Genomic DNA, 26,152 nt, shown 5'->3' with positions numbered 1-26,152 from the left:
CTTGGGCCGTTTTCTTTAAAATTGGTGTCGAAATTCTCATTTCGAATTTCTCTACCACATTAAACCATAAAAACTTCATTTCTTACTTTCGAGAATATATTTTATTTTATGGGTTAATTAGCCATTAATTAACTGGATTTTACACTGGTTCCCGAGTTTGAAGAACAAAGTCTGTTCATTCTAACTTCAAATCTTTCCTTTCTTCCTATACAAGTTGTTCTATATTCTCAAATGTAGTGCTATAAATTTGATAGGTCTAGATGATCCTAAAACAATTCTTGGGCCTTTAGCTAACAAATTAAGGCCTACAGTAATCAGTTCTTGGATGGAGAAAAGAAAGGCATTACTAACAGAAATGCAGACAAAATGAAACAATTACTTGATAATTTGCAGAAGAAACTTGATGAGGCTTGCTAAAATGGCACAAACACAACTTTTGTTGTCTTTTATACATACAGTTTACTATCTTAATTGTTTTTTCTGTGTTTCCCTGCTGGCATTCTTTCTTAAACATGCAGCTCTATGAAAAAGCCTTGGAATTGTTTGAACATGATCAATCAACTTCTGTAAGTTCTGTTTTGTTTCTTAGAATTTTAATTTTTCTATTCTCACTGTTGAAATGTGCAAATTGACATGTAAATGGTGGCATGTTGTTTTACATAGGCATTTACTAAGGTATTTTTACATGTAAATTGAAATGTGCAAATTGACATCTAAGGTATTTATGCTTTCACCCTCATAAAGCTTTAGCAGAATTTGTTTGAAGCTACTAGATTCACTAATATACTATCAATAACACTGAAAATGTATTAAATATCAGATTGGTAGATCAATTGAAAATTACCGAAAATATTAATGAACAAGTTCTTTTCATCTGGAAGGAAAATTCTAATTTAAGTCCTGAGGAACAAATTTCCAATCAGGGGAAAATATTTATCAGAGTTGGCCTACCATCATGTTTTTGCTGAGATTGACCCTGTATCCCTTCTGCCAAAAGTTGTGTCATTAGTTTATATCCAGGTAACTTTGGTTGCTTCCACAGCCCCTCTCTCTTTCTGAAGCCTACCATCTCCTTACTGTTTTCTTCCACTTTTGTACAGTTTTACCATAAAGTTGTTCAAGCCCTTGGAAGGGCAATCTCTATTGCTATTTCCCAATTGAAGGTATGTTCTCTCTCTGTGGGTTAATATCACACTAAATATGAATATTTTAGGCTTATTTAGATTGTATCTATGATGTTAATATAGACAAATTTTGGCACCTTTAACAGGACTGTATTTCATGCAATCATATAATATTTTACATTAACATATCTCAAAAGTCCTCAGAGATTTATTTTTTCACGCTTTAAAACTTCTCAGGATAAGCTCGATGACTCAGCACACAAGGTATTGACGGATTATCAAGCTGCTACAGTGACTCTTAGCGCTATTATCAGCTGGTGATATGAGTATTACTTATCATGCTTGCTTGCTTGTTGCATTTTGTACATCTATTGGCTGAGTTCATTCAAAATAGTTGTCCCCACTAAATTAAGTTAGTTCAAAGTAGTAAACTAAAGGAGGAATTTTTTTTACTGAAAATGTAAGATTTTAAATTTCGTATAATAATATATATAAATTTTTATCTGTAAAAAGTAAACCTTTCCACTCTTGGTTTCTTAACAAATGTCCTGCTTGTTAGGAAAAAACTTAAATTTTCATCAACATTTCGAAAAAGCTAGATAAGAATTCTAGAGTTCATCCTTTTAATGAACTCTTTGCACAAACATTTTTAATAGAATCTTTTATCTTTAAAAAGTAGAAACAGAAACCGCTTACTCAGTTAACTTTACTCTGAAAAGCTGACCATGTCGGCAATCATGAAGAAGCAAAATATTCGTTTTTCTTTTAATATTATCCCTGTTTCTGGATCTCTACTTTATGGAAACAATATTATTTCGGGTGCCATTATTCCTACTTCGGCGGCTATAGGTTTGCACTTTTACCCGATATGGGAAGCGGCATCTGTTGATGAATGGTTATACAATGGCGGTCCTTATGAACTAATTGTTCTACACTTCTTACTTGGTGTAGCTTGTTACATGGGTCGTGAGTGGGAACTTAGTTTTCGTCTGGGTATGCGCCCTTGGATTGCTGTTGCATATTCAGCTCCTGTTGCAGCGGCTACTGCTGTTTTCTTGATCTATCCAATTAGTCAAGGAAGCTTTTCGGATGGTATGCCTCTAGGAATTTCTAGTACCTTCAATTTTATGATTGTATTTCAGGCTAAACACAATATTCTTATGCATCCATTTCATATGTTAGGCGTAGCTGGTGTATTCAGCGACTCCCTATTCAGTGCAATGCACGGTTCCTTGGTAACTTCTAGTTTGATTAGGGAAACCACAGAAAATGAATCTGCTAATGAAGGTTACAGATTCGGTCAAGAGGAAGAAACCTATAATATTGTGGCTACTCATGGTTATTTCCATATCACTGAATAATTGGAAAATGTATACATTGTAAATTACCATGTTTTTGCCCCCAGGTTTTATAGGAAGATGATTGTGCATCTGATAGAATTTTGAGTAAAAGGGAACTTCTGGAGAGTCAAATGTGGGATCTCAAAAGCTTAGTTTTGGCCAACACACAACAATCTTCATAAGTAACATTTCACACCTCAATCGAGCAGGGCTGCATTTCATACAACAATTATTCAGTGACGTCTAGTTCCTTAAGTGAAAGCTTATGACAATTGTGTAGACTAAAGAAAATTTTTACAATTTTGTTTTAGACAGTACAAAGATCATTTTTACTAATTCATCTCGTGCAAAGTTCAATACTCGGGTGTTTTCCATACTTAAATGTCTGCTTATCAAACATAAAATATTCTGAGCCAGAGCCTCAATGATACTACTAAAGAATTTGGAACCCAAAGACAATTTTTCATAACCATTTGTTAAAATACCAAGATAGTTATGGATTAGATCATTTAAAATATCAAGCAACATTCTAATTGTTTTAATATGAAAGCCGAAAGAAATTATTAATCAGAGAAAAACAATTTAGATTTTAATTCAGGAGTTCCTGCCAATATAAGTTTTGCTCTAGGAATATTTAAAATCCGTGACTGATAAACAAAGAAAGGTTACCAAGTATTGACTGATTTAACCATTAATTGCTCCCAAATTGTAACAATCCCAACATAATTTGGAAATAAGCCCTAACCACAGAAAAATAAAATATAAATAACAAAAAAAGGATGAATTGGAGGGTATGTGCATACAGCTCATTTAATTTGCAGCATATAATTGTGCTTCATCTTTGGGCATGCTGCAACCAAGGAAAAAAAGTGGTTAATTATAATACTAAGCAAGCCAATTAGAAACCAAGTAAGATGTAATTACAAACCTGTAGAATATGTAAAACAATGTTTCCACCAAAAACTTTGAAAAGTAACCTTGCTGCATCATGCAATAAACAGTAAGCCTAATGAAGGATTTGCAAATAACGAAATCGATTCTATAGCATAATTAAAAGACCTCACATGTAAAGCAGGGGGGGTTGATAAACTCCAATTTTGTGGTTTATCTTGTGCTTAATTTGGGGAATTTTATCACCTTTTCCCACATTTATTCAATGAAATAGCATGGTTTTGCCATTCTCCCTTGATTTGTGCTTAAATGTGAAAACATGCTTTTTAGGCCTTAAAATAGCTAAATTCAATTCACTTTAATTTCATTCGATTCCTTGATATGTTTGTTTAGTGATTTCAGGTTCATAAGGCAAGTATTGGATGGAAGAAGTGAGGAGAAAAGCATGCAAAGTGGGAGAACTCATGAAGAAATGAAGGAACCACAAAGCTATCAAGCCCGACCTCTTCGCACTCAATCGACCATAACTTGAGCTACAAAGGTTTAAATGAAGTGGTTCAAGTTGCGTTGGAAAGCTAACATCCGGGGCTTCGAAATGATATAAAATTTGCCATAGTTGCCTGATGTATAAGGGCGCGCACGTGCACTGTACTCATGCGCACCGATGGAGCACATGGTTCACTAAAGTGAAATCGTGGCCAGCGATTTGCAGCTCATTTTGGGCCCAATCTAACTCATTTCTGATGCTATTTCATGCTGAATTCAAGCTTGGGTAAGGGAGAAGTAATTGTTTGTAGTTTTGGCATCATGTAGGTTAGTTTCTAGAGAGAGAAGCTCCCTCTTCTCTCTAGAATTAGGTTAGGTTAATCTCTTCTAGATTTAGGTTCAATTACATGTTTTTATCTTCTTCTCTTTACAATTTCATGCTTCTACTCTTTCATTCTCATGATTTATAGTGTTAATTTCCCTTTTTCTCTCTTTTGTGATGATGAACTCTTGATGAATTTGGATCTCTTTTATGAAATTTATGTTTGATGTTCTTTTAATTGTTGATTTGAGTTGTGAATTTACTTTTCTTGCAATTGATAGTTGGTAGATTTATTATTCTTGCACTTTTACTATAATTTTCATTTGTACCCACCAAGTGTTTGACAAAATGCTTGGTTGGGCTTTAAAGTAGATTTTGAGCATTCTTGGCTTGGGAAGAGTAATTGGGCAATCTTGAGTCATTAATACCCAATTTAGATTGGTGATCTAGAGTTGTTAGTTAATATGATCTTCATTGACTCTAATCTCTTGCTAATTCCATTAGTGAGTTGATTAGGACACTTGGATTGAGATTAACTAGTCTTGTTTGACTTTCTCTAATGGAAGATAACTTACACCTTCTTCCAACATTGGGGATGACGAAATAAGATAAATTCTTGTTAAGTATTGTTATGATTAATGACTAGGATAGAAAGCCTATGATCTCAAACTTTGCCATGAATGTCTCTCTTTATTACTTGCTTCCTTTAATTACTTGCTTGATTTACTTTTCTTGCCATTTATTTTCTTGTCCTCTTATCAAATCAAACCCCCCCTTTTGTTCTTCATAGCCAATAATTGACCACTTTATTGCAATTCCTTGTGAGACGACCCGGAGTTTAAATACTTCGGTTAATTCTTATTGGGGTTTGTACTTGTGACAAAACCATATTTTAATTTAATGTGAGAGTTGTTTGTTAGTTTGGAGCTGTGCTTACAACGAAGTAATTCCTTTCTTTAGGAAGAAAATCTAGACCGACAACAAGTTTTGTATCAGGGCTGCTTTGCGTAATAACATTGTGGCACATTAAACTCTGGATCACCATGGAGACCCAAACGTCTTGTGTAGATTTTCAGATGAATTCAAATTTAATCCAAGTGTAGTAAGATCAATTCCAAGTGCAAGAGATGTCAAGTCTGGATCACTCATCCTTATCACACTTAACAAGCCAAGCAAACCAAATGGATATGGTGTGGATTGTGCAGTTTGCATAGCTTTCATGCCCTGATCCTGAAACAACTGATTTACGGCTGACATTTGAAGGCGGAACTGCGACTCCTTCTGGTGCTGTTGATACTGCTGGAGGATCTGGTCATACTGACCCATACTAGAGACTGTATTTGAAGAATTTAATGGCCTTAATCCAATCCCAGGAGGTCCACTTGCCTAGAAAAAATCCAGAAGTGGTTAGGATGTCTGAAATCTTGCTTCAGAATGAATATTAAAGTCAAGCAAACTAGAGAAAGAACGAGACTTATTCATTACAACAGCAATTTAGAGAGTTTGCAGACCTGCGAATGATAAGTTGAATGCGTAGATGGAAAAATATCTGATCCATGTAGATGGAAAAGATCCTGGTTGTTTATGGATGAAAATGAGACACCATCACTACTCACTGAAGGAGCATGTTGTTGTGGCTGTTGTGTACGATGTGATGAATATATTCCCCTCAAGCTAAAACCAGCAGACCTCCCCATCTGCATATTACAAGGATAGAATAATAAGTGAGGAATACATATATATATATATATATATATATAAAGATTTCTTAGTCTTTAAACATGCAACTCACCGAGAAATATTGAGATTGCATCATTGGAGCAGCGTTGTCATAAAGCTGTTCTTTCTGGTGCATATCCATAGCATAATCAGCATTGCCACTTGTAAAAATAAATAATATAATATGGTTACTAAATTAAAGATCTGCGAACAAAGGTGACCAAAAATAAGGAGAATCACTAAGTTGTCATTTAATCAAACCTCCAACAGTGCGGCATCATGAATTCCTCTTAAGGAGAATCACTAAATTGTCATTTACGAGACATTTTAGCATCCTCACTAGATATATAACCGATCATTCAATCACTTGATGAGATACAAACCAGGAAACCATATGCTTATTTAACACCTTACACGACTTACAATGTCAGAATATAATAAACAAAGCAATAAAACCAAGCACCAAAGGAACTAAGGCAGATATGCATGTAAATCCATAAAACTTTCCATAAGAGAAAGTGCATAATTCATTCTACAACTCAACTCTCTAAGAGGAGACTCTTTAAACAACAAATCATAAGGCAACTATACAAAGAAACTATTTGATAACATAAAACAGCCAAAATTGCTAGAAAAAAATGCATAACAACCAATCAGGTCACATATCTTCTCCAGTTACTACACCTTTGAATCTTGGAAAAGCTGGAAAATCTTCGTTTGCACCCAATTGTCCTTGAGGCCCTCCAGCAGAACTAGGTCAACCAGTCTGTTGAGAGAAGTCATTCATGTCAAAAGGAGAATTATCACTCGAGTTTACATCATTCAACATACCCATAACATGGCTTTGTGAAAGTGGACCACCAGCATTGGGATAAGAGTTTCCTAGCATTGAAATCGCCTACGAAGATCCTGAATCAAGAAGCTCTTGTCACCACAAAGAAATACTTCAAAACCTATTGTAAGCTCAAATGAGAATCAATCATAGAAAAAATATTTATGCATTCAACATGCATGAAAACAAATATAAATGATTTCATCAAGCATATTACATACAAATCTAAAACAACCAGCAGTTCTTTAACAGTTTTCAACATGTGGAAGCGAACAATGTGGTTGCATAGAAGAAGACCAACTAGTTGGACAAGCTGAACCAATGCAAACAGAAAATAAAGTCATCTTCTATATGGCTGCACTTGGACACTCATCATGCACAAAGCAAAAGCAATTAGGGGTCATTGCATGAGAACATCTTTATGGATAAGTATTGCTTCGACACCATTATAATGGACATCCATAAAAATACGTACCTTGTGGAAGCACACCACTCATCAATCGATTCTATCCCTGTACTCCTAAGCCAGCAGATCCACTGTTTGCACTCATCAATCGATTCTTGCCCACCTTGAGGTCGTGCATTGGCAGCATCCAGATCATGTAGCGTTACATCCTTTAGAGAAAAATAAAATTCCAAATCACAAGAAACTATTACCATCAAGCCAGTGTATCAAGCACAATCTTACTGGGTCTGAGCATCTAGATGTGTTTCTTTGCAAAACTTATCCAAATAATTTTTTTAGTGTTAAAAAAGTCAATGAGATCAAAGCATTTATGTCATCTGAATTGAAATCTATAAAAGAATTTTACCCCAAAAATACAAAGGAATTATGCTTATAGTCTATCCTTCCATGTACCGATCTTGATAATAATAATATTTGGTGAGAGGGAAGGATACCGTGAGGAAGGCGGCGATGTTTTGGAGGACGGAGAGGACACGACAGACGGAGAGAACGGGGCACCAAATGAGGTGGTTATGCTCAGGTGGAGACGACGGCGACGGAATGGGGGAGGAGATACAGAGAGTTAGGGTTCATTGTCTGGGAGCATGATTTGGGGAAGAAGCAAAGACTGGATGTTTAATATTTTAGTAAGTTATACAATTACCCTCTTTGGGCTATAATTTAATTACCAATAGTTTAACCATAGTTAACATAGTAACCAATTAAAGAGTGACATGTCAGAAAGAGTAATGTACATGTTATTATAGGAATGGTAGAGTAGAATTTACCAATCTATTATATATTCTAATTTTACAACCAAAATGTGTCACATGTCACTTTCTCATTCCAATAGGAATCAAATCTTTCCCTCCAAAATTAAGGAATTCTCCTTTCCTATTTACTAATTTTACAACCAAAATGTACTACATGTCACTCCCTCATTTCAATTGAAATCAAATATTTCCCTCCAAAATTAAAGAGTTCTCCCCTCCTCCATCTTCCTTTCTCTATCTCTCTCATTCCTTCAACCACTCTATCTATTTTATATATCATTATTAATATTAAAAACAATGACTAATTCCTAATTTGACAATCAAAATGTACAACACGATATTCTTTAATTGCATTAAAATTAAAATTAAAATATTAAGATTGAAATTGAAATATACCTATATTATGTATCATATATTACTATCTAATTTAATAATCAAATGTGTCACATGACACTCTCTTATTAAAATTAAGCGAAAATATTTTTTTCCAAAATTAATAAACTCCCTTCCTAAATTCTCTCATCTACCTCTCTCCATTTTTCTATTTCTCTTTACCATTTTTACTCTATATATAATTTATATTTTATATTAGTAATTTGATAAATCAAAATATGTCATCCGCTATTTTTTTATTATAATTAAAATAAATTTTTTTTCTTCCAAAGTTAACAAACTCTCACTCTCATTTTTCATCTTTATCTTTCTCTCTCTTTTCTCTCATTCTCTATTTTTTCTACCTTTCTATTCTACAGAAAACAAAATAATATAATTCAAATAAAAAATATTATTATTATTATATACATATTTTTTTAGTTTTTTATTTAATTTTAAATTTTCACCGCTTATCTTTTTAATCTATATTTTCATTTCTTTTCTTTCAAATATTTATTACATATAATTTGGAGAGAATACTAATGTTATAATTAAAAGTTAGAATTAAGATTCAATTGTTTTAAAAAAATTAGTTTTGAGTTAATTTTATAACTATTCGTATAATTTTTTTATACTAATATCTAATTATATTTATACATAGAGAGGGAGAAAAATATTATTTTTAAATAACAAGTATAAAAATTAATTATTTCTATTTTTGTAACAGACTTAATACCTAATTAAATATAAAAGTATACACGTTAAATTGTTTCAAATTTTAGATAACGAATGTTAAGATTAATTATTAATAAAAAATGAGGTTTTTTCATATAAAAATAATAACTAAATCTTATTATTTGATTTTTTTTATCTATAGATATATTGGTCTTCTTAGCCAAAGACTTTTGTCAATCTACGACTTTTTTTTATAAAAGTAATTTGATTTTATAAATCTTTTATGTCATGCATAATTTTTACTTTCAGAACAAAGTGAACCGTAGTTTTAAAAAATATATATTCCCGTCATGTTATTACGGGTAAAAATACTAGTTTGTAATCTAATATGGAAGCCAGAACGAAATTAAATGTTCAATTAGTATGTCACATAGATGAATGTTTTTTACTTTTTAGCTTTTACCATTGATATCTCATAATCCCTAGTTAAATTCTGCCTAGTGCCTGCTCTTTTTCTAATGAACCAAAGTATAATGCGATCACGCTCTGGTGCATTTCTTTGGAGGGGAAAAAATCTGACTTCTATTTTAGTATTTTAATAACAATTATTTTTATTAGTATTGTTACTTTGTGTTATCCTTGTCACATTAATTTAATTAAAGTACATTCCTTGCGACTAATGTTATTGTAGGCTGAATGAGAAATTGACAATGCACCATCAACTGTTTTTGTACTGTGACATGATTTTGTTGGTAAATTGTTTTACCAGTAACCAAGTGATTTGAACTTGACAATTGAGATAATAGTGCATATTCTATTTCTATCAAGAGTCCCGATACCCTTTTTATTTTCTCAGAGTCTCAAACTCCTAATATTCAAATTTAGAGGTTGTGGTTTATTGCACAGCGTTGACACCAAGAACAAACAGTAGAGTAGCTGAAGAGGGTGTATCATCATTCTGGAAGTTGAAATGTTTTTTAGGAAAGGGTCCATTAAAGTCTCCATCACCTCACACTCAAAGTGGCTCTTTTCGAAATCTGAGTTCTCTAAATTTGACTATTTTTTTTTATATATATTTAATTTATTTTTATGGGCAATAAGATAAAGCTGCATATATATGGGTTAGTGCAGTTGCATACTCATTAGGCGAAGATAGTGGGTCAATAGCTCAAAGCTATTTAAAGATATGATCAAAAGCATGACGCGACCCTATTCTAATTCTTGGAGAATATGATCACCTTAGAAGTGAAGAAACTATTTAGATTTTAGAATATGTGCTCATTCCCATACCAATTATCAATTATGAATAATATTTTAGACTACCGACAAAATAAAAATAAAATGGTAGGTATTCTAACATTTTATTTTATGGATATTGATTATCATAATTATATACACACGTGTTAGACATTATATCAACTTATAATTTTCATATTTCTATTATTAAAAAAGATGTAGATTCATTTATATCATACTTAATAAAAAATGAATTATAAATTAATTACCTTGTCTCACACAATTTTTTATTATTATTATTATCGATGGAGCTGTCACCAGAAGCTCCATGGAATAGTTTGTCCACAATGTTATATTTAGGTTTTAGACTTAAAGTATTCTAGTTTCAATGGGACATCAAGGCACTTGATTGTGCATGATTTGCTTTTAACTTTTAAATCATACTCTCATCAAATTTCAACTGGTTTCTTTCTTGGTTCTTGCGTCGTCACAAGAATCCAATATGGATGAGAAAGGTGTTCTTAGAGATTAGTAGTGGGACATGGAGAAAATTGAAAATTCCATCTTTAATGTTAATTTCTCCTATGAGCTTTTCATATGCAAGTGTGTGTAGAGTGTACAGCCTTTTAGGCACACCATAGATAGCTATGTGGAATTTCTTAATGCATATAAGTGTTTTTCTTTCTTTCCTTAATTTATTCTCCATCGACAATTACTTTCTTGGTGGCAATGAAGCTTTCAAAGACTATTTATTTGTTTTTTCTCTCCTGCCACAAGGCTGTCAAATAGTGCTATCAAGTTTCAATGGCTATACTCATCCCAACATCTACTTTATATTTTTTAGGAGTCTTTGCTATCAAACCCATTATCATGATCATTGTAATGATTCTCTGTTATTAGATTTTGATTTTATTCCAGATTGACTGTGTTGTTATACCTACTATCTTAGCCCACCCAAAAAATTTCAAAAAGGAAGCAAGCAAATAGAAAAGATCAGAGCTCTCAAAAGAAGGAAGTGCTTAACAAATAATCAACCTAATATGACTTTTACTTTACTTTTTAACATTGATTATTTGTGATGCAAATAACTCTACCATCAGTCCAATTAAATATATATATATATATAATATATATATATATATATATATATATATATATATATATATATATATATATATATATATAGGTAAGATAACAAATTTCATTGAAATTGCATCACAACAAAATTCAATCTCTCAGTACGTAGGACTTGGAATTAGAATTGAAAATGAGTTAAGTCAATTCGTGAGTCAATTTGATTTTCACATGAGCTATATATAGGTAAGATAACAAATTTTATTGAAATTTCATCATAACAAAATTCAATCTTTGTACGTAGGACTTAGAATTAGAATTGGAAGTGAGTTAAGCCAACCCATGAATCAATTTGATTTTCACTTGATCTCATGAGTTTGCGAGTCACGCTCGATATTGAATTTGAGTTCATATATTAAATGTGAATCGAATTTAAATTTGAGTAAGCTTATAAACTTGAGTAAGTTCATAAACTTGAGTAAAATTTAATCCAAAATTTTAATTCACGTATTAAATAAGTTAAGCTTAAACTTAAATAAATTTAATTCATTAATGCGTTCCTAAAAGTTAGTATATACTAGACTTATATATATATAATACATACAACACTCCAGAATCTAGCTCACACCGGAGCCCCTAATCAGGAACCAATGCTAGCCTAAAGACAATAAAAGTCCTACTCCTCAGAAAACTATCAAAAGAGAAGGAAAAATATCTAGCTTCTAGAGTTGTAATCGTTGTTGGGTGTCATAAAAAAGGGATTTCTTCCTACTAGCATCTCATAAGTGGCTATTGGGCAAAGCCCCCGGCTCTCCATCTCCTCTAACTACACTATCCTTGAAAGAACTGGAAGCTAGGTTCATCGCCATCTGCTTCTCCCATCTAGACACCTCTTCGTCAGGGTCTTCCTACTCATAACAACTGGTCAAGAATCCATTGGCCACGGTCGGAGTGAGTGCCTCTCCTAAGGGTCCAAACTGCTTAGGTTAATGGGTTGAGGGTCTGGCTGAGGCTCTGGTGGCACATCTGGTTGAGGATCAAGCTAAAACCACTGTGGTAAGTCAAAATGGAACCATGATGAGGAGTTAGGCATAGGATCTACCTGAAAAGTGGCTAAGGCGAGAATGGATGATGTGCTCCTCGGGGTGCAAGTCGGCAAGTGAAAAATCATAAGGCATGTCTGGGTCGAACTCTAGGCTGAGAAGCGGGTGAGAAAAAGGACGGTCGTGAAGATGTACATGCATGTATGAAGTTCACTCCAAGTAATGGTACTACCTCATACTAGATCTTCGTAAATAAACATCTTTGGCATCTCAAAGAATAGCACTCCCGAACCCATCTTTAAGAACAGTGCATGGAAGGGTGAGAACCTAAGGTTCCGAACAAGATACATCGAGCTAACGATGTGAAGGTCTAGTGTGTTAGCTTAGGCTTATATCATTTCATTCTTAATTCCAATCAGATGTATACAAAATACCTTTATAAGAAAGTAGCAAGGAAATAGCAAACACGAGTTATAGAAAAATACAAGAGACAATCATAATGAATGTTAATCCATATTGTAGGTCATGAGTTCACGCGTCAATTGATTACTCGTAATCTGACATCACTCGAGACCTAGTCCAAATATAGATTTTCAATTGCGTACACTAAGCATACGTACATCATGGGCGGAACCATGTACATTTAGGACACTCGGTAATTGTAAGAATCCAATTTTTTATAAAATGATTTTTCAGGCTTTCTATGATTAGAATTCACAAAATCGGTGATCACTTCATTTTTAACGAGGCAGATCCATATAAAAAAAATCTTCATTCAAATATTGTTTTTCATATAGGAGAAAAAGTATTTTTTAATGATGACATTTAATCACCAGGTCTAAATTCAATCAATAAGAAATATTATCGGTATTCTTTGATCTGATTAACTTCACAGAAATATTTTAGAGATATTTTGTAGTTAAGATGATATAATAACCCAATTTTCTGTAATATAATTTCTCAAATTTCTGTGATTTGAATTCGCAAAGACTGAGAATTTTCGTTCCCTTCGTCTTGATGAGGCGGGCCCAGATAAAATATATTTATTAATGAAAAATAATGATAAATAAATAAGATTAACTAATAATATTTCTTGCATAAAGACTAGAATTCTCCGGTAAGATTTTTCAAGAATTCTGTAATAAAAATTCAAAAAATCTTATAAAAATAATAATGACAAAAAAAAACTAATTACTAATAATTCTTAATTAGTGTAGTATCAAAAAAATATCACATGAATATTTTGTGAGCTAAGACAAGTGGTGCGACGACTAATTGTTACGCCAGTGATAACGTTTTAAATTAATTGTCCAACGATTAAATTATCCAAAAATTTAAATTCATATTTTAAATTTATAAAAATCAATCAAACATAATAACCAAAAGGTTTCACTACGAATCAAAGGATCATAATACCAAACTTATCATATATTCATCCAATCACAGTCTCTGGCTCAAATATAATCAAATCACGGCCTCCGACCCAACACAAAATCAAATCATGACCTCTGACTTAAAGAATAATCAAATCACCACTCAAACCACCATGCTCCAAACTAACCAGTCACAATCATAATTAATAAAGTTCAAACACAATCAAGAGCAATTATAGCAAGTATGGTAATTAGCAGTTAAATAGAAATATTCACATAGGCAACCAAATGCAATATGCATACCCAAATAATGTCACATAGATGTAAATGATGCATGCCTGCCCTATGGCCAAGGAACTCATCTGTCGGTTATACAGCTGATAAACCGCTATTTTACGGTTTATTTTGTATTGAATTGAGCAGGTTTTATCCATTATTCTTACACTTATGCATATAAATTGCGTGTTTTAGATTTTCCTTCCTAATTCTGTGACATAGTTGAAAACATGTTTCCTAGGCCTTTAAACTGTCAATTTTAATTACCCTTTATTACCATTCGATGCCGTGATCTGTGTGTCAAGTATTTTTAGACTGTATAGGGCAGGAATGGCTTAAATGATGAAGAAGAAGCTTGCAAAAATGGAAGGAACATAAGAAACAAAGGTGATGACCAGCGAGCATCGACGCGTACGCGTACCTCACGCGTGCGTGTGATCTGGAGATTTTTACAGCGACGCGTGCGCGTACCTGACGCGTACGCGTGACACATGCAGAAGACCATCGACACGTACGCGTGACATGCGCCACGTGCAGAAATTGCAGAAAATATTGGGAGCGATTTCTGGGCTGTTTTTGGCCCAGTTTCAAGTCCGAAAAACATAAATTAGAGGCTGCAGAGTGGGGAAATCACATTCATTGATTCATACAACTTTCATTCACATAATTTTAGGTTTTAGATGTAGTTTTCTAGAGAAAGAAGCTCTCTCCTCTCTCTAGGTTTTAGGATTCTTAGTTTTATTCCTTCTCAAATTCTGAATTTTATCTTATTGCAATTTAGTTTCTCTTCTACTTTTATTTGTTCTAGTACTTTAGTTTATCTATTTCTCTTATTGATCTCTTTATGTTGCTATTTTAGTTTATGAATTCTCATGTTAGATTTGATTTTCTATTTAATGCAATTTGAGGTATTTCATATTTATGGTTGCTTCCTTCAATTTATGTTATTGATGCTTTCAATTGGTTGTTTGGATTTTATTATCTTTTATTACTTTTCTATGCTTTTATGTTGTTCCTTCCAAGTGTTTGATAAAATGCTTGGTTGGATTTAAGTTAGTTTTTTATGTTCTTAGCTTACATTGAGTAATTGGAGACTCTTGAGTTATCAAACTCTTTTGTTGATTAGCAATTGAAAGTTGCTAGTTGATTTGGATCCCTCTAAAGCTAGTCTTCCCTTAGGAGTTGACTAAGACTTGAGGAGTCAAATTGATTCATCCACTTGACTTTCCTTCATAGTTAGAGGTTAACTAAGTGGGAGCAATGGACAATTGATGTCACAATTGTTAAGGATAGCTAGGATAGGACTTCTAATTCTCATACCTTGCCAAGAGCTTTATTAGCTATTAGTTTAATTCTTGCAATTTACTTTTCTTTTCCTTTATTCAAAACCCCAAAAAGATACAATCTCATAACCAATTATAAGTACACTTCCCTGTAATTCCTTAAGAGACGACTCGAGGTTTAAATACTTCGGTTATTATTTTTATAGGGGTTTGTTACTTGTGACAAACAAATTTTTGTATGAAAGGATTCTTTGTTGGTTTAGAAACTATACTAGCAACGAGAATTTATTGTAAAATTCTTTACTGTACAAAAATTCGTTCATCAACAGCCAAACCCAACATGTCTAGTAGCAAATGCTGGACAGTCCTTCGGTGCACGCATCCCCAAGAGGTAATCACTTTTCTTGGAGAAAATTATCCGGAAAGGTCTAAGTGTCCGGCCACATCTTGCGATGGAGGGTCAACAAAGTCTCAAATATCAACCCGGAGCAAGTGGGGTGAACCACTGCATGTACCTAGGGAGTCTCAATCTCATTCTGGAGCAAATAGGGCGAATTACTGCATCTACCTAGGAGCCTCATATCTCAACCTGGAGCAAGTGGGGTAAACTACTGCATTTACCCAGGGAGTCTCATATCAATCAAATTTATTCTCATCATTCAACCACATCAATTCACCTCTTTAATCACTTCCAACTCATTCCAATCTCAACTTCTAGGAATTGGAACAAACCATTGCATCTACCCAGGAAGCCTCATATTTCAATTGAACTTATTTTCACCAAAACAAAAGTCCCAATTTAACTTCAAAACCATTTCTCTTTTAAAGACTCATTTCAAGTAACCAAAAACCAACTTTCACCCAAAAACTTAGTACATTCAAAATCATTAAACTATTTCCAAGTTCATCCTCTTGAAAAGTAAGCTTAATCCTCATCTCTACTCAACCAAAAATTTCAAACTAACTTTAAAACCTTTTCAAGTTCAAACCTCCTTCAAAAGACGCAAAAATCATCCTCTTTGCAAATGAAAATTTTAACCGAAACACTATAACCAATTATTCTTTAATAATTACTTTAAAGTTCGTTAAAACACCCCAAATCATATTTTTTTCTTTAGTCAAATCAAAAATCAAATAAAATAATTTTTAATCAAATTAACCAAAATAAAACTTTCAAATTCTCATAAAATTTTGTCAGCATCTCCTCTAAAACTCAGACTTTGCCAGCCTTCTCAGGTTCCAATCAAACCATTTCTCAAATGCTTCTCAAATCATTTCCAATAAGTCAAAACAATTCCAATATCAAATAATTTTCAAATCTCAAATCATTTCCAATAAATTAAACCAATTCCAATACCAAAATTTTTTCCAAATCTTAAATCTTTTCCAATTTAAATAATTTCCAATATCCAATCATTTTCAACATTAAATCATTTCCAATGTCAACTCAATTTCAATGTGAAATCATTTTCAATATTAAACCATTTTTGAATATCAATTCACTTCCAATATCAAATCTAAAAACCAAGAAAATCAATTCAACAAAGTCAACCAACAAACCAGAATACCTAACCTTCTCAAATAGTCAATAAATTAACCAGACAAATAATTACATTCATCCAAAAAGCAACCCAATTCAATCCATAAGGCTTGCAAAAATCACAAAAATATATTTTTCGTATGGATATCCATTTATTACAATTCCTGTAAATAAACTTGAGTTTAAAAAAAAGTCCCTACTTTAAAATGCGTCAAAACCCCTTTCTACTAGCCTGCAACATCGGTAGTTGCAACTACAGCTCCATACCGCTTCCACAATAACAACAACAACTCCAATCACGACATGCAACAACAAGAACTCGACCCTACGTATTACCAATATCTCATAATCTCTAACGGATTATAACAGAACACTGATTTCAAGAGATTTCGGAAACAAAACATTTACCAAGAAGACAGGAGTTCCAGCGGTGGTTTTTGGTAGCCACAGCCATGGTGGCGCAGCTTCTAGCAGCAGTGGCGGTGACAGCAAAGCACAAATGGCAACGACACTCCTCCTTTCTGTGACGACAACACACAGTGGTGATAGACCCAATGGCGGCGATGACGGCACATGCAGCGGAAACTCCTTGCGGCGACGAAGCTAGCGGTGTTGTTGTCAACCCGCATCGATAGTGACAGATCAGCGGTGATGACGCGGGCTCCATTGGCAATGACGAACCCAGCTTCGACAGTGATAGCTCCCTTGTGAGCTCCTTCTCTCTCCTCCGTGAACTTTTCTCTCTTCCCCTCATGCTTGATAACGATGCTCCTCTCTCCTATGCGGCTGGACGTCATCGGCGAGCTCTGCGATGGCTCTCTTTCTCTTCTCCTCCCTTCCCGTTGCAGATTTTTCTCTCTCCTTCTCTGATGCTGTGTGTGTGCGCGCGTGTGTTTTTGGTGTGTGTTGTGCGAAGACGAAGTATGGGAAAGGGGGCGGCGGACTGAAGAAGAAAAAGGGGAGGGGGTGAGTGTGTTATGTGTAATGGAATTAAGGTTTGTAGAGTGTAAATTAGGGTTTTTATTTGGGATTAAGGTAGTATAATAATTTTAATAAAAAATAAAATGATAGAGTAATAATTTAAAACCAAATTAAATATAAAATAATTATCTTTGAAAGATCATTTAATTATCAACTTGTAAATTATTTTCAAACAAATACTAATTCAATAAAAATTGGAGATAGTTAAATTAAGACTCCTTTATTTATAAAATAAAGTTCAAAAGCTTAATAATCAAATTAAACCACATAAAATTTTTATTATTTTTCAATTATTAAAGCTCTAAATTATAAATAAAAATTGCCCAACTTATATATAAAAATCTCTAAAAATATAATCTTAAATAAATATAATAAATCGTAAGTAACTTATTATTTAATTTCAAAAATTCGGGGTCTTACATTCATCAATTATACATAATCATACAAGAGCATACATAAATATCACTTTCATCATAATAACATATCAATCATCATCATCATCAACATACTTAAAGTAGTAGCATACTCAGCATGTAATCTCGTATTTCATTATCAACATTTATCATTCACATAATCACAAACATGCAATTACACTAGTCTAATCGCTACCTCATTGGAGTTCACTCTTTCTTACAAAGTCGGTTCTAACTTTCTCTTCCTCTCTTCGGTCAGAGCTTCCCTCCAAGCTCTGACCAGCTCCTTCTTCACCTTCTTGATTTTTCCTTCCTTGGTATCATCATCTCGATGAAGGTGTGTGGCTGGAGGCTTGAGGATTGGCGTGGAGATGTTGAAGGTGGAAGAGTTTTCTTAGTCTCTCGATTCTGCTCCCTCCCTCTCTTTTCTTTAATTTCTTTGCTTTGCATGGAATGAAGAAGATGGGAAGCATTGTCTAGTTATACATATGAATGAAAGGGAGATGAGGTAGTGAGGAGAGCTTCGTTGCTATCCCCTCTGAGCAACACCTATGTATGGGCCATCAATGCAAGATGTGACCAAGAGGTGGAATCATGGTTTGAAAGCTTCCATTGGTTTAATCAGGAGAGGAAAAGAGAGTGGGATTAGGGTTGATCAAGGTTAGTGTTTTTTGGGTGTTATAATTCTGATAATGGTTATATTAAACCAAGGAAAAGAGTAGTTCAATGTGTGTTGGTTAATGGTTAGCCTAGTAAGGGCGTTTTTAAAAAAGTGATATTGTGCTATCTAATTTTAATGATGTATCTAAGCTTTTCTTTAATTAATTCATCAAATGAATAATTAAAGATATATTGATTGATCAAGAAACTTGGTTTTAAGCTTGTGATAATAATTATTCCGTAGAATAATTACTATAACGGTAATTTTCAATTATCGGATCTCGTCGTCAGAAATTTATAGAAAAACTTTAACTTGGCAAGTAAAGTCTAACTGTAATTTCTCTTAAATTTCTGTTTAGGTTTGATGAGAATAAGATTGATAAGGTGTAATGATAAAATGTGGATAAGAGAAAACTATGCCTTTATAATGAAGAAAAACCAGTTTCATTATGAAAGAGTAGAGTTGGTTTGGTTCGATTTAAGTTTGGCTAGATTTTTCGGTTCTTTATTTTTCTTCTAGATAATCTTCCTAGTGACCTCATGATTTTTGGTTGAAGATAGCTTCCTTGATGGTTTGGCCAAATTGTCAACAGAAAAAGAAGGAAACCATTTAATGATTAAACCGTAAGATTATCATTTTTAAACTGTATCGGTTTAAATAACCGGTATCTGACATATTGGCAGCAGAGAGTATATCATCCTCAAATCAAGGTTTAGAATGTACTACTAGAGCTAATTTAGTTTAAGAAAAGCTAGTAGTAAAGTTTTCATAGATGAATTTTGACTCGGTGTCGAAATTCACCGTTATCGATACGGTTTTTGGTTTGTGACGCTTTTATTTCTTATTATACTTTCTTTTCTTCTCACTTTTTTATTCTAAATCCGCTTTATTATTTCATGATGAGGTGACTCTCGGATATTTATCGAATTCTCATCACAGAATTTTCCAAAATAAATTCTGTGAAAAACGGGGTGTTACAAAATGCAGAAATAGTATACAAACAGAGAATACAGAAAGCACACACACACACACACACACACATATATATAGCAGGGAAATATGCACAAAAGTATGATGCATATTTGTCCTACGTAGGCCATGAGCTCACGTGTCGGTTTACACTACTAGAAAACTACTTATTATAGACAGATATTTCCGACATATTTTATCCCACAAAATATAGACAGATTTTCCGATGGATTTTCCATCGATAACAAAAAGAATGAATTTTCACAAATTTAACTGACAGATATAAAAATCTGTCTATAATTTCCTCTGTAATGTTGCCATCTATTTTATGGAAACTAATTATTGACAGAAAATCCGTCGGTAAGAGAATTAGTAACCTTGCGTGTTTCTCTTTTTATCAAGGGTTAATTAGGTTTTGAGCTCCTCCTATCATATACATACATCGCTCATAGAGAACGCCTCATCCATCTCTTCCCAATCGTCTCTCCATCGTCGTCTGCGGCCTCCCCTCCACCACTCCTTCGATTTCTTCTTCCACCTTCACTCTCTCGCTTCTCTTACTATTCAATTCCTTGAGCAACGATCTCTTTTTCTGAACAATTTTTCCATCGGTGAACGCATCTCTGTTCTCTTCTGAGCTCGTTCCGATTCGCAGCCATGAATTGTAAGTGCTTCCTGCGTTATTTTCCCCATTTCTCCTTCAATTTTCCATGGAATTGCTTCCTGAACATTTTTTACTCCACCTTAATTTAGATCTAACGTTGTTTCATTCAATCTTATTAATGTGTATTTTAATTTGTTTTTTCATTCAATCTTTTTTATTTATTAAAAATTTGTGTTGGCGGTAGCACAGGTTATGGAAGATTGGATACAATTATATCAGCTGGATACATACCAAGCTCAAAGTGTTAGGTAATTTTAACTACTGGATAAAATGCAAAACATTTTCTCAAATTCCAAGTGGATCAGTTCATTTTATGTAATTCTATTGTAGGTGTGATGCTAAGAGCTTGGAAGATACACTGATCAAGCGTGTGATGGACCTGAGGAGGTCATTACAAGAACCCTTGATCCTATTGCAGCTGTTGGTAGCAGGGATGCATTAGCCAAATTCTAAATCTATCATTGGAGTTCTTGATATCTATGGGTTTGAAAGTATTAAATTCAATTTATTCGCTTATGCATCCTTACCATAGAACTTCATATCTCAACTAATTTATATCATGCTGTTTGAACTTTGAAATATTAGAAAAACTGATTCTGTTTTGGGGGGATGGCAGTTTTCCATGTTTGTTCTTTAGTAACCATTGGTGCAATGCTCGGGGATGTAACGAGTGGCCAGATTACCGATTTCTTTGGCCGGAAAAGGGTATGTGAAATCTAAATTCCAAATAAGTTTATGCAGTTTATAAGGGACTTTAAATTTTGATAAATAATCCTTGTTTCTCATGGGAAATAGGCAATGAGAATGTCAACAGCATTTTGCATAACAGGATGGTTAGCCCTCTTCTTCTCAAAGGTATGCATCTCATGCAATATATAAATTCATCTCCTAAAAATATGTTATCAAAATTGAAATGAGGTTCAATTTGTTATTTTGTCCGCTTCAAGATCCTTACTCGACTTTGGAAGATTTTTCACAGGATATGGAATTGGAGTTATCTCATGTGGTAATTAACTATATTATATTATAATATTATCAATATTTTTATTTTCCTAATTAGAAGCTTTGATAGAAAGCTATATCTTATGTTAGCAAAATGGAACAGGTTCCTATATATATAGCTGAAATAGCACCAAAGAATCTTTGAGGTGGACTTGCAACAACAAATCAGGTATGAAAGCATTAGGAATGATCATATTACTTGTTTGATGATTAAAATGTTGAAGCACACCATTGGCTGGTAAGCATTGAGATACATTAGTACAATCTTAAAGAGAGTGATGCAAAATTGTATTAAAAGTATATATATTTTTTCAGCGAAGGTTGGTCTTGAAAAGGAATTTCAAGGAGCATTAAGGAGACTTCAGGAAAAAAATGTTGATACTTCTCAAGAAGCTGAAGAAATTCTTGTACTTTCTTAGCTCCAATCATTAACTTATTGAACATGGTTAAAATGTTTCTTAATCAAGTTGATATGCTTGATCATCTGAGCTCCCTTTTCTTAACTCATTTTTCTTATAAGACTATATTGAAACTCTCCAAAGCATTCCAAAAACTAGGCTTCTGGATTTGTTCCAAAGCAAACACGTGCAATTTGTAATGGTAAGTGGCACAATATTCATACATACCAATTTTTGTATATTTACTCAGATTTCTAACTGTTTGTGATGATTTCAGATTGGGGTTGTATTAATGGTGTCAACAATCTGTTGGAATTAATGGTATTGGATTTTACACATATGAGACTTTTATAGCAACCAGTAAGTAAATATATGTAGTGGATGCATGATGATTTTAAAAAGCCAATATAATGTTCTGTGTAATTAGTCTCCTATAACTTGCAGAGGTATGTTGGTTGCACAATCATGACATTGGCATTATTAAGTGCATAATGATCTAGTATGACAGAGTTTTAATTTTCTAAAGATTCTTTCCATGATGGGTTCTTTGCGTCCACAATCTTAAAAAAGGAAATCAAAATGGGTAGTGATAAGGCAGAAGCTTTTGCAGGTGAGAATATTTATTTAGAAATGTTGTTTGTCTGCAATAGGTATTGTTGTGGTCATAATGGTGCATAAGGAAAAGATTCATTAGATGGATTTATTAGTATCATCAAATGCTTTTACAGGAACTAAAATTAGCAGAAGCTACTATAAATAGACTGCAGACAGTTGGTTTCACTGTTGTTCCACTACCACCGCTACCGCCTCAATCTCTTCGGATGAGGACTATGATGATGATGGGGATGAAGATGACACTGAGGACTATAGCTGATAAATTTAGTATAGTTGAACATTACACTGAGTTTATGTTTTGAATAATAGTTGATGTATCAATACACTTTGTTGATGTATGGTTGTTACTTATTATTATAGTTGATGTATCAATACACTTTGTTTATGTTTTGAATTATATTGAATTGCTTGTTTATAGTACTTTTCTTTTAGTTTGATAATATGATGAATTTATTTATTTTTTAAAATATTATAAATATTCGAAGACAAATTACATAAAAATTTGTATTTATTAAATTTATATTTATTTTGAATGAAAATAGATTTATTTTGTAATGAAAAAATCTAAAAAAAATACTATTTTACCTTGCTGATGGATTTACAGACGAATTTTATGTCTGTATTCAGAATTTGGAATGCTTTTCCAAGACTCTAATTACCGAAATCCGTCAGAAAATTTGTCTCTAATTACCGATGGAAAATTCGTCAGAAAGTTTAACGTTCTGGAGAATGGAGGGGAGAATTTACTGAGAAAAATATGTCGGTAACTGGTAAAAAACTGTCAGTAAATTACCGACAAAAAAAATCTATCAGTAAATAATTTCCGACGAGACTTTTACAGAGGGATGGAATCTGTAGGTAATTTCATCGGTAACTAAAAATCCGTCTATAATAAAGACCAAATCTGTCTGTAATAAGCAATTTTCTAGTTGTATTACATTCTGCAGCCCGACATTCCCTAGGAACAAGTCCCAGATATGTCTTTCCAATTGCATCAACGCATACAACTCGTATGGCCGAAGCCACATCAGTTGGCTTGAAGTCGTGTGGTTGAAGGAACATCAGTTGACTTTTAACACCATTTCTACTGATATGCGTACTTCTGAAAAGCAGTTTTCAGTTTGTAGGCGTCCCCACTATACAATCGACACCAAGGCCCATTTAACACTCACATTTCAGTTTTCATTTTCTATAAAGCCTTTTAGTTTTTTTGGTTCTTTCTCTATTCCTTTTCCTTAATCATTCCTTTCAGTTATCAATTTTCAACCTCTATAACTCCTCTTTTCGAGCCTCTCCCAAGGTATTTTATAGAAAATTCCCTAAAAATTCGACTAATAGTTATATTTCTACGTCTCTTATTGTAACACCCTACCATACAGAGCTTTACGCTTAAGTCGTAAAGCAGAGGTGGCGAGATATTACGACCTCTAAAAGAAAGGACTTATATAAATATATAGATGAAAGAAATTATATCTATGAGCCTTGAAGAATAAGCTAAACAAAGCAAAAATAAAAAATCATTTCACACTCGCGTGGATAATCGTAAAACAGATAGGTAAGCTCAAAAGAAGGTTGAAAACAAAATATATAGATCAGAGTTCCAAAAATATAGATATCAAGCTCCATACTCGACCTGCGAAACTAAAGCCGGCCAGAGTATATATATATATATATACAACCCAAAATAAAACTCAAACTACATAACAAGCACCTGTTTCTCCAAGTTAACCTCTAAGAGGGACAAACATAAAATATATAAAAAGGAGAATCTATATACATATATACATATCATAAATACAAAATACAACATCTCAAAATAACCAAACTTCGCTTGCATAGGGAACTCCGGACGCTCAGCGAGGCACATCTCGACCTGCATCTGAAAACAACAACATAGATATGAAATGAGAACCGGAGGTTCTCAGCATGGTAATTGTGCCCACATACATAATATATAAGGTCCCGGAAAAGCTAGAGGCAATCCTAGAACTTCCACACTCAGATTTAAATCTTAAAGTTTATAAATGGAAAACCATAAGTAGGGTAGCTTGTCTAAGGTTCTTATTTCTAAAAAACTCCGGTGCACAGACAAGCAATACAGACAAAGCAAACACAAGTAGGATATAGATACAGCAGGTAGCAAATATAGTAGGTAAGCATAGTAATCACATAGGCAAGCCCAATTAATACACAATCAAACAAAATACACATATGCATATGATGTATGCCTGCCATATGGCTGATGAGTCTCATCTGTCGGTTATATAGCCAACCCGTCATGTCTGGTAGCTAACCCGAACATCGTCCTCTTGAAAACTGGTGAGCAGTACAGTACCACAATCCCCACCATCTGCGAGTGGTAAATAACTTCGATCCCCACAGACAATTTCAATTGGAAAACAACACACACGTGGGCGGTAAATAACCATGATCCCCACAAAATAATTTTCATATCAAATTCATCCTTTTCATCATTCAATTCATTCAATAATTATCATCATCACACCTCCCATTCTGTTCATAAAAAAATAACACTCAAAACATAATTCTCTTTTTAACTAAGTAAAATTCAAAACATAATACTTTTTCCTGATAAATTGAAACTCCAACATAATACTTTTCTTAATAAATTAAGTTTCAAAACATAATGCATTTCTTTTATTTATAAATCAAAGTCAAATAATATAATTCTTTTATCCATACTTGTTTAAATAATACTTCAAATTAAATCTCCAATTTTTATAAAAATTTTGGCAGCATCTCCTTTAAAATTCGGATTTTGCCACCCTTCTCGAGTCCCAACCAAACTACCTCTCAAACCCTTTTCAAATCATTTCCAATAAGCCAAACTAATTCCAATATTAACATCATTTCCAACTCTCAATTCATTCATTATTCAATAAACACACACATATATAATTCAACTAATCCCCAATCTTTCATCATCAATACTCACATTCATCAATAATCATCCATCAACTCCCATCAACAACATTAATTAACACAATTTCTACAACCAACTCAATAAAATCATCATTCATCAACTCTTTCGCAATATAATTCCACATTTCTATCAAGGTTACTAGCATTAATATATTCCCACATTTCCAACCTATCCTATGGTCATCTAGCCTATGTTTTCACAAAACATTAAATATTATCTATGAGAAACCAAAACCATACCTTGGCTGATTCCTTTCTAAGCTCGGAACACCTCAAAAACCTCTCCTTTCGCAAGCTATAAACTTCCAAACGTCAATTCCTCAAGCTTAATCACCCAGATTTTGTTCCAAACTGCCCAATTGAACTCCAAATCAACAAGAATGCAATCTAATTCACACAATATCATTATAATCAAAATAAAGTTCACTAGATTATAAATTCACCAAGAAATAGGAGTTCTTTACCTTACCGATGAATCAATTGGACAAAACCCAGTTATTATCTGCTGCTAGAGTTCACCTAAACCATCAAAATTATTCAATTCCTCAATACCCAAACCCTGAAATTTCAAAATTGAGGAGATGGAGAACTAGAAGAGAAACACCAATTTATTACCCCTTTGTTCTGATAGAATTGAAGAGAATTCTGAGACAAACACGTAGTCACTGACGACTCGTCAATCAGAGCTTTGGATTGAAAGTT

The 26,152-nt window shown here is 33.4% G+C and overlaps 1 protein-coding gene, 1 long non-coding RNA gene and 1 pseudogene across 32 annotated transcripts; 1 reads left to right on the top strand and 2 right to left on the bottom strand.

The window, feature by feature from the left end:
* Positions 1 to 2,958: 2,958 nt before the first annotated feature.
* Positions 2,959 to 7,863, bottom strand: LOC112721259 (probable NOT transcription complex subunit VIP2; annotated as a pseudogene).
* Positions 7,864 to 11,820: 3,957 nt separating this feature from the next.
* On the bottom strand, positions 11,821 to 12,739 carry LOC140176349 (uncharacterized). The gene is made up of 2 exons (XR_011867513.1): positions 12,392 to 12,739; positions 11,821 to 12,331 (listed from the first exon to the last, which is right to left on the bottom strand). It is a non-coding gene; the product is annotated as an uncharacterized lncRNA (long non-coding RNA).
* A 7,405-nt stretch (positions 12,740 to 20,144) lies between these two features.
* Positions 20,145 to 22,927, top strand: LOC112720707 (sugar transporter ERD6-like 16). 31 transcript variants are annotated; one of them, XR_011867510.1, is made up of 11 exons: positions 20,145 to 20,492; positions 20,682 to 20,740; positions 20,823 to 21,197; positions 21,288 to 21,347; positions 21,472 to 21,498; positions 21,598 to 21,663; positions 21,810 to 21,901; positions 22,015 to 22,094; positions 22,170 to 22,252; positions 22,337 to 22,502; positions 22,621 to 22,927. XR_011867510.1 is itself a non-coding variant. In XM_072206737.1 (7 exons), exons 3-6 carry the CDS (start codon positions 21,102 to 21,104, stop codon positions 21,637 to 21,639), a joined length of 225 nt encoding a protein of 74 aa, XP_072062838.1. In that variant the 5' UTR covers positions 20,145 to 20,492; positions 20,682 to 20,740; positions 20,823 to 21,101; the 3' UTR covers positions 21,640 to 21,663; positions 21,810 to 22,927. The 31 variants fall into 31 exon arrangements, 4 of the variants coding, with proteins under 4 accessions (XP_072062838.1, XP_072062836.1, XP_072062839.1 ...); XR_011867498.1 differs by having other exon boundaries at positions 21,440 to 21,498; XR_011867501.1 differs by having other exon boundaries at positions 21,440 to 21,498; positions 21,598 to 21,732.
* Positions 22,928 to 26,152: the final 3,225 nt, after the last annotated feature.

The sequence above is a fragment of the Arachis hypogaea genome, chromosome 11 (assembly GCF_003086295.3).
Source record: "Arachis hypogaea cultivar Tifrunner chromosome 11, arahy.Tifrunner.gnm2.J5K5, whole genome shotgun sequence".
NCBI classification, from domain to species: Eukaryota; Viridiplantae; Streptophyta; class Magnoliopsida; order Fabales; family Fabaceae; genus Arachis; species Arachis hypogaea.
Note: the sequence above shows the minus strand (reverse complement) of the source record. Positions and strands in the feature narration are given on the sequence as shown.

Excerpts from the sequence above, each read along its gene's own strand:
- LOC112720707 (XM_072206735.1), top strand. The coding sequence starts at position 21,102 with ATGGCAGTTTTCCATGTTTGTTCTTTAGTAACCATTGGTGCAATGCTC. Across the intron at positions 21,198-21,287 it reads ATTTCTTTGGCCGGAAAAGG|GCAATGAGAATGTCAACAGC; the intron begins GTATGTGAAATC and ends CATGGGAAATAG. Across the intron at positions 21,348-21,439 it reads TAGCCCTCTTCTTCTCAAAG|ATCCTTACTCGACTTTGGAA; the intron begins GTATGCATCTCA and ends GTCCGCTTCAAG.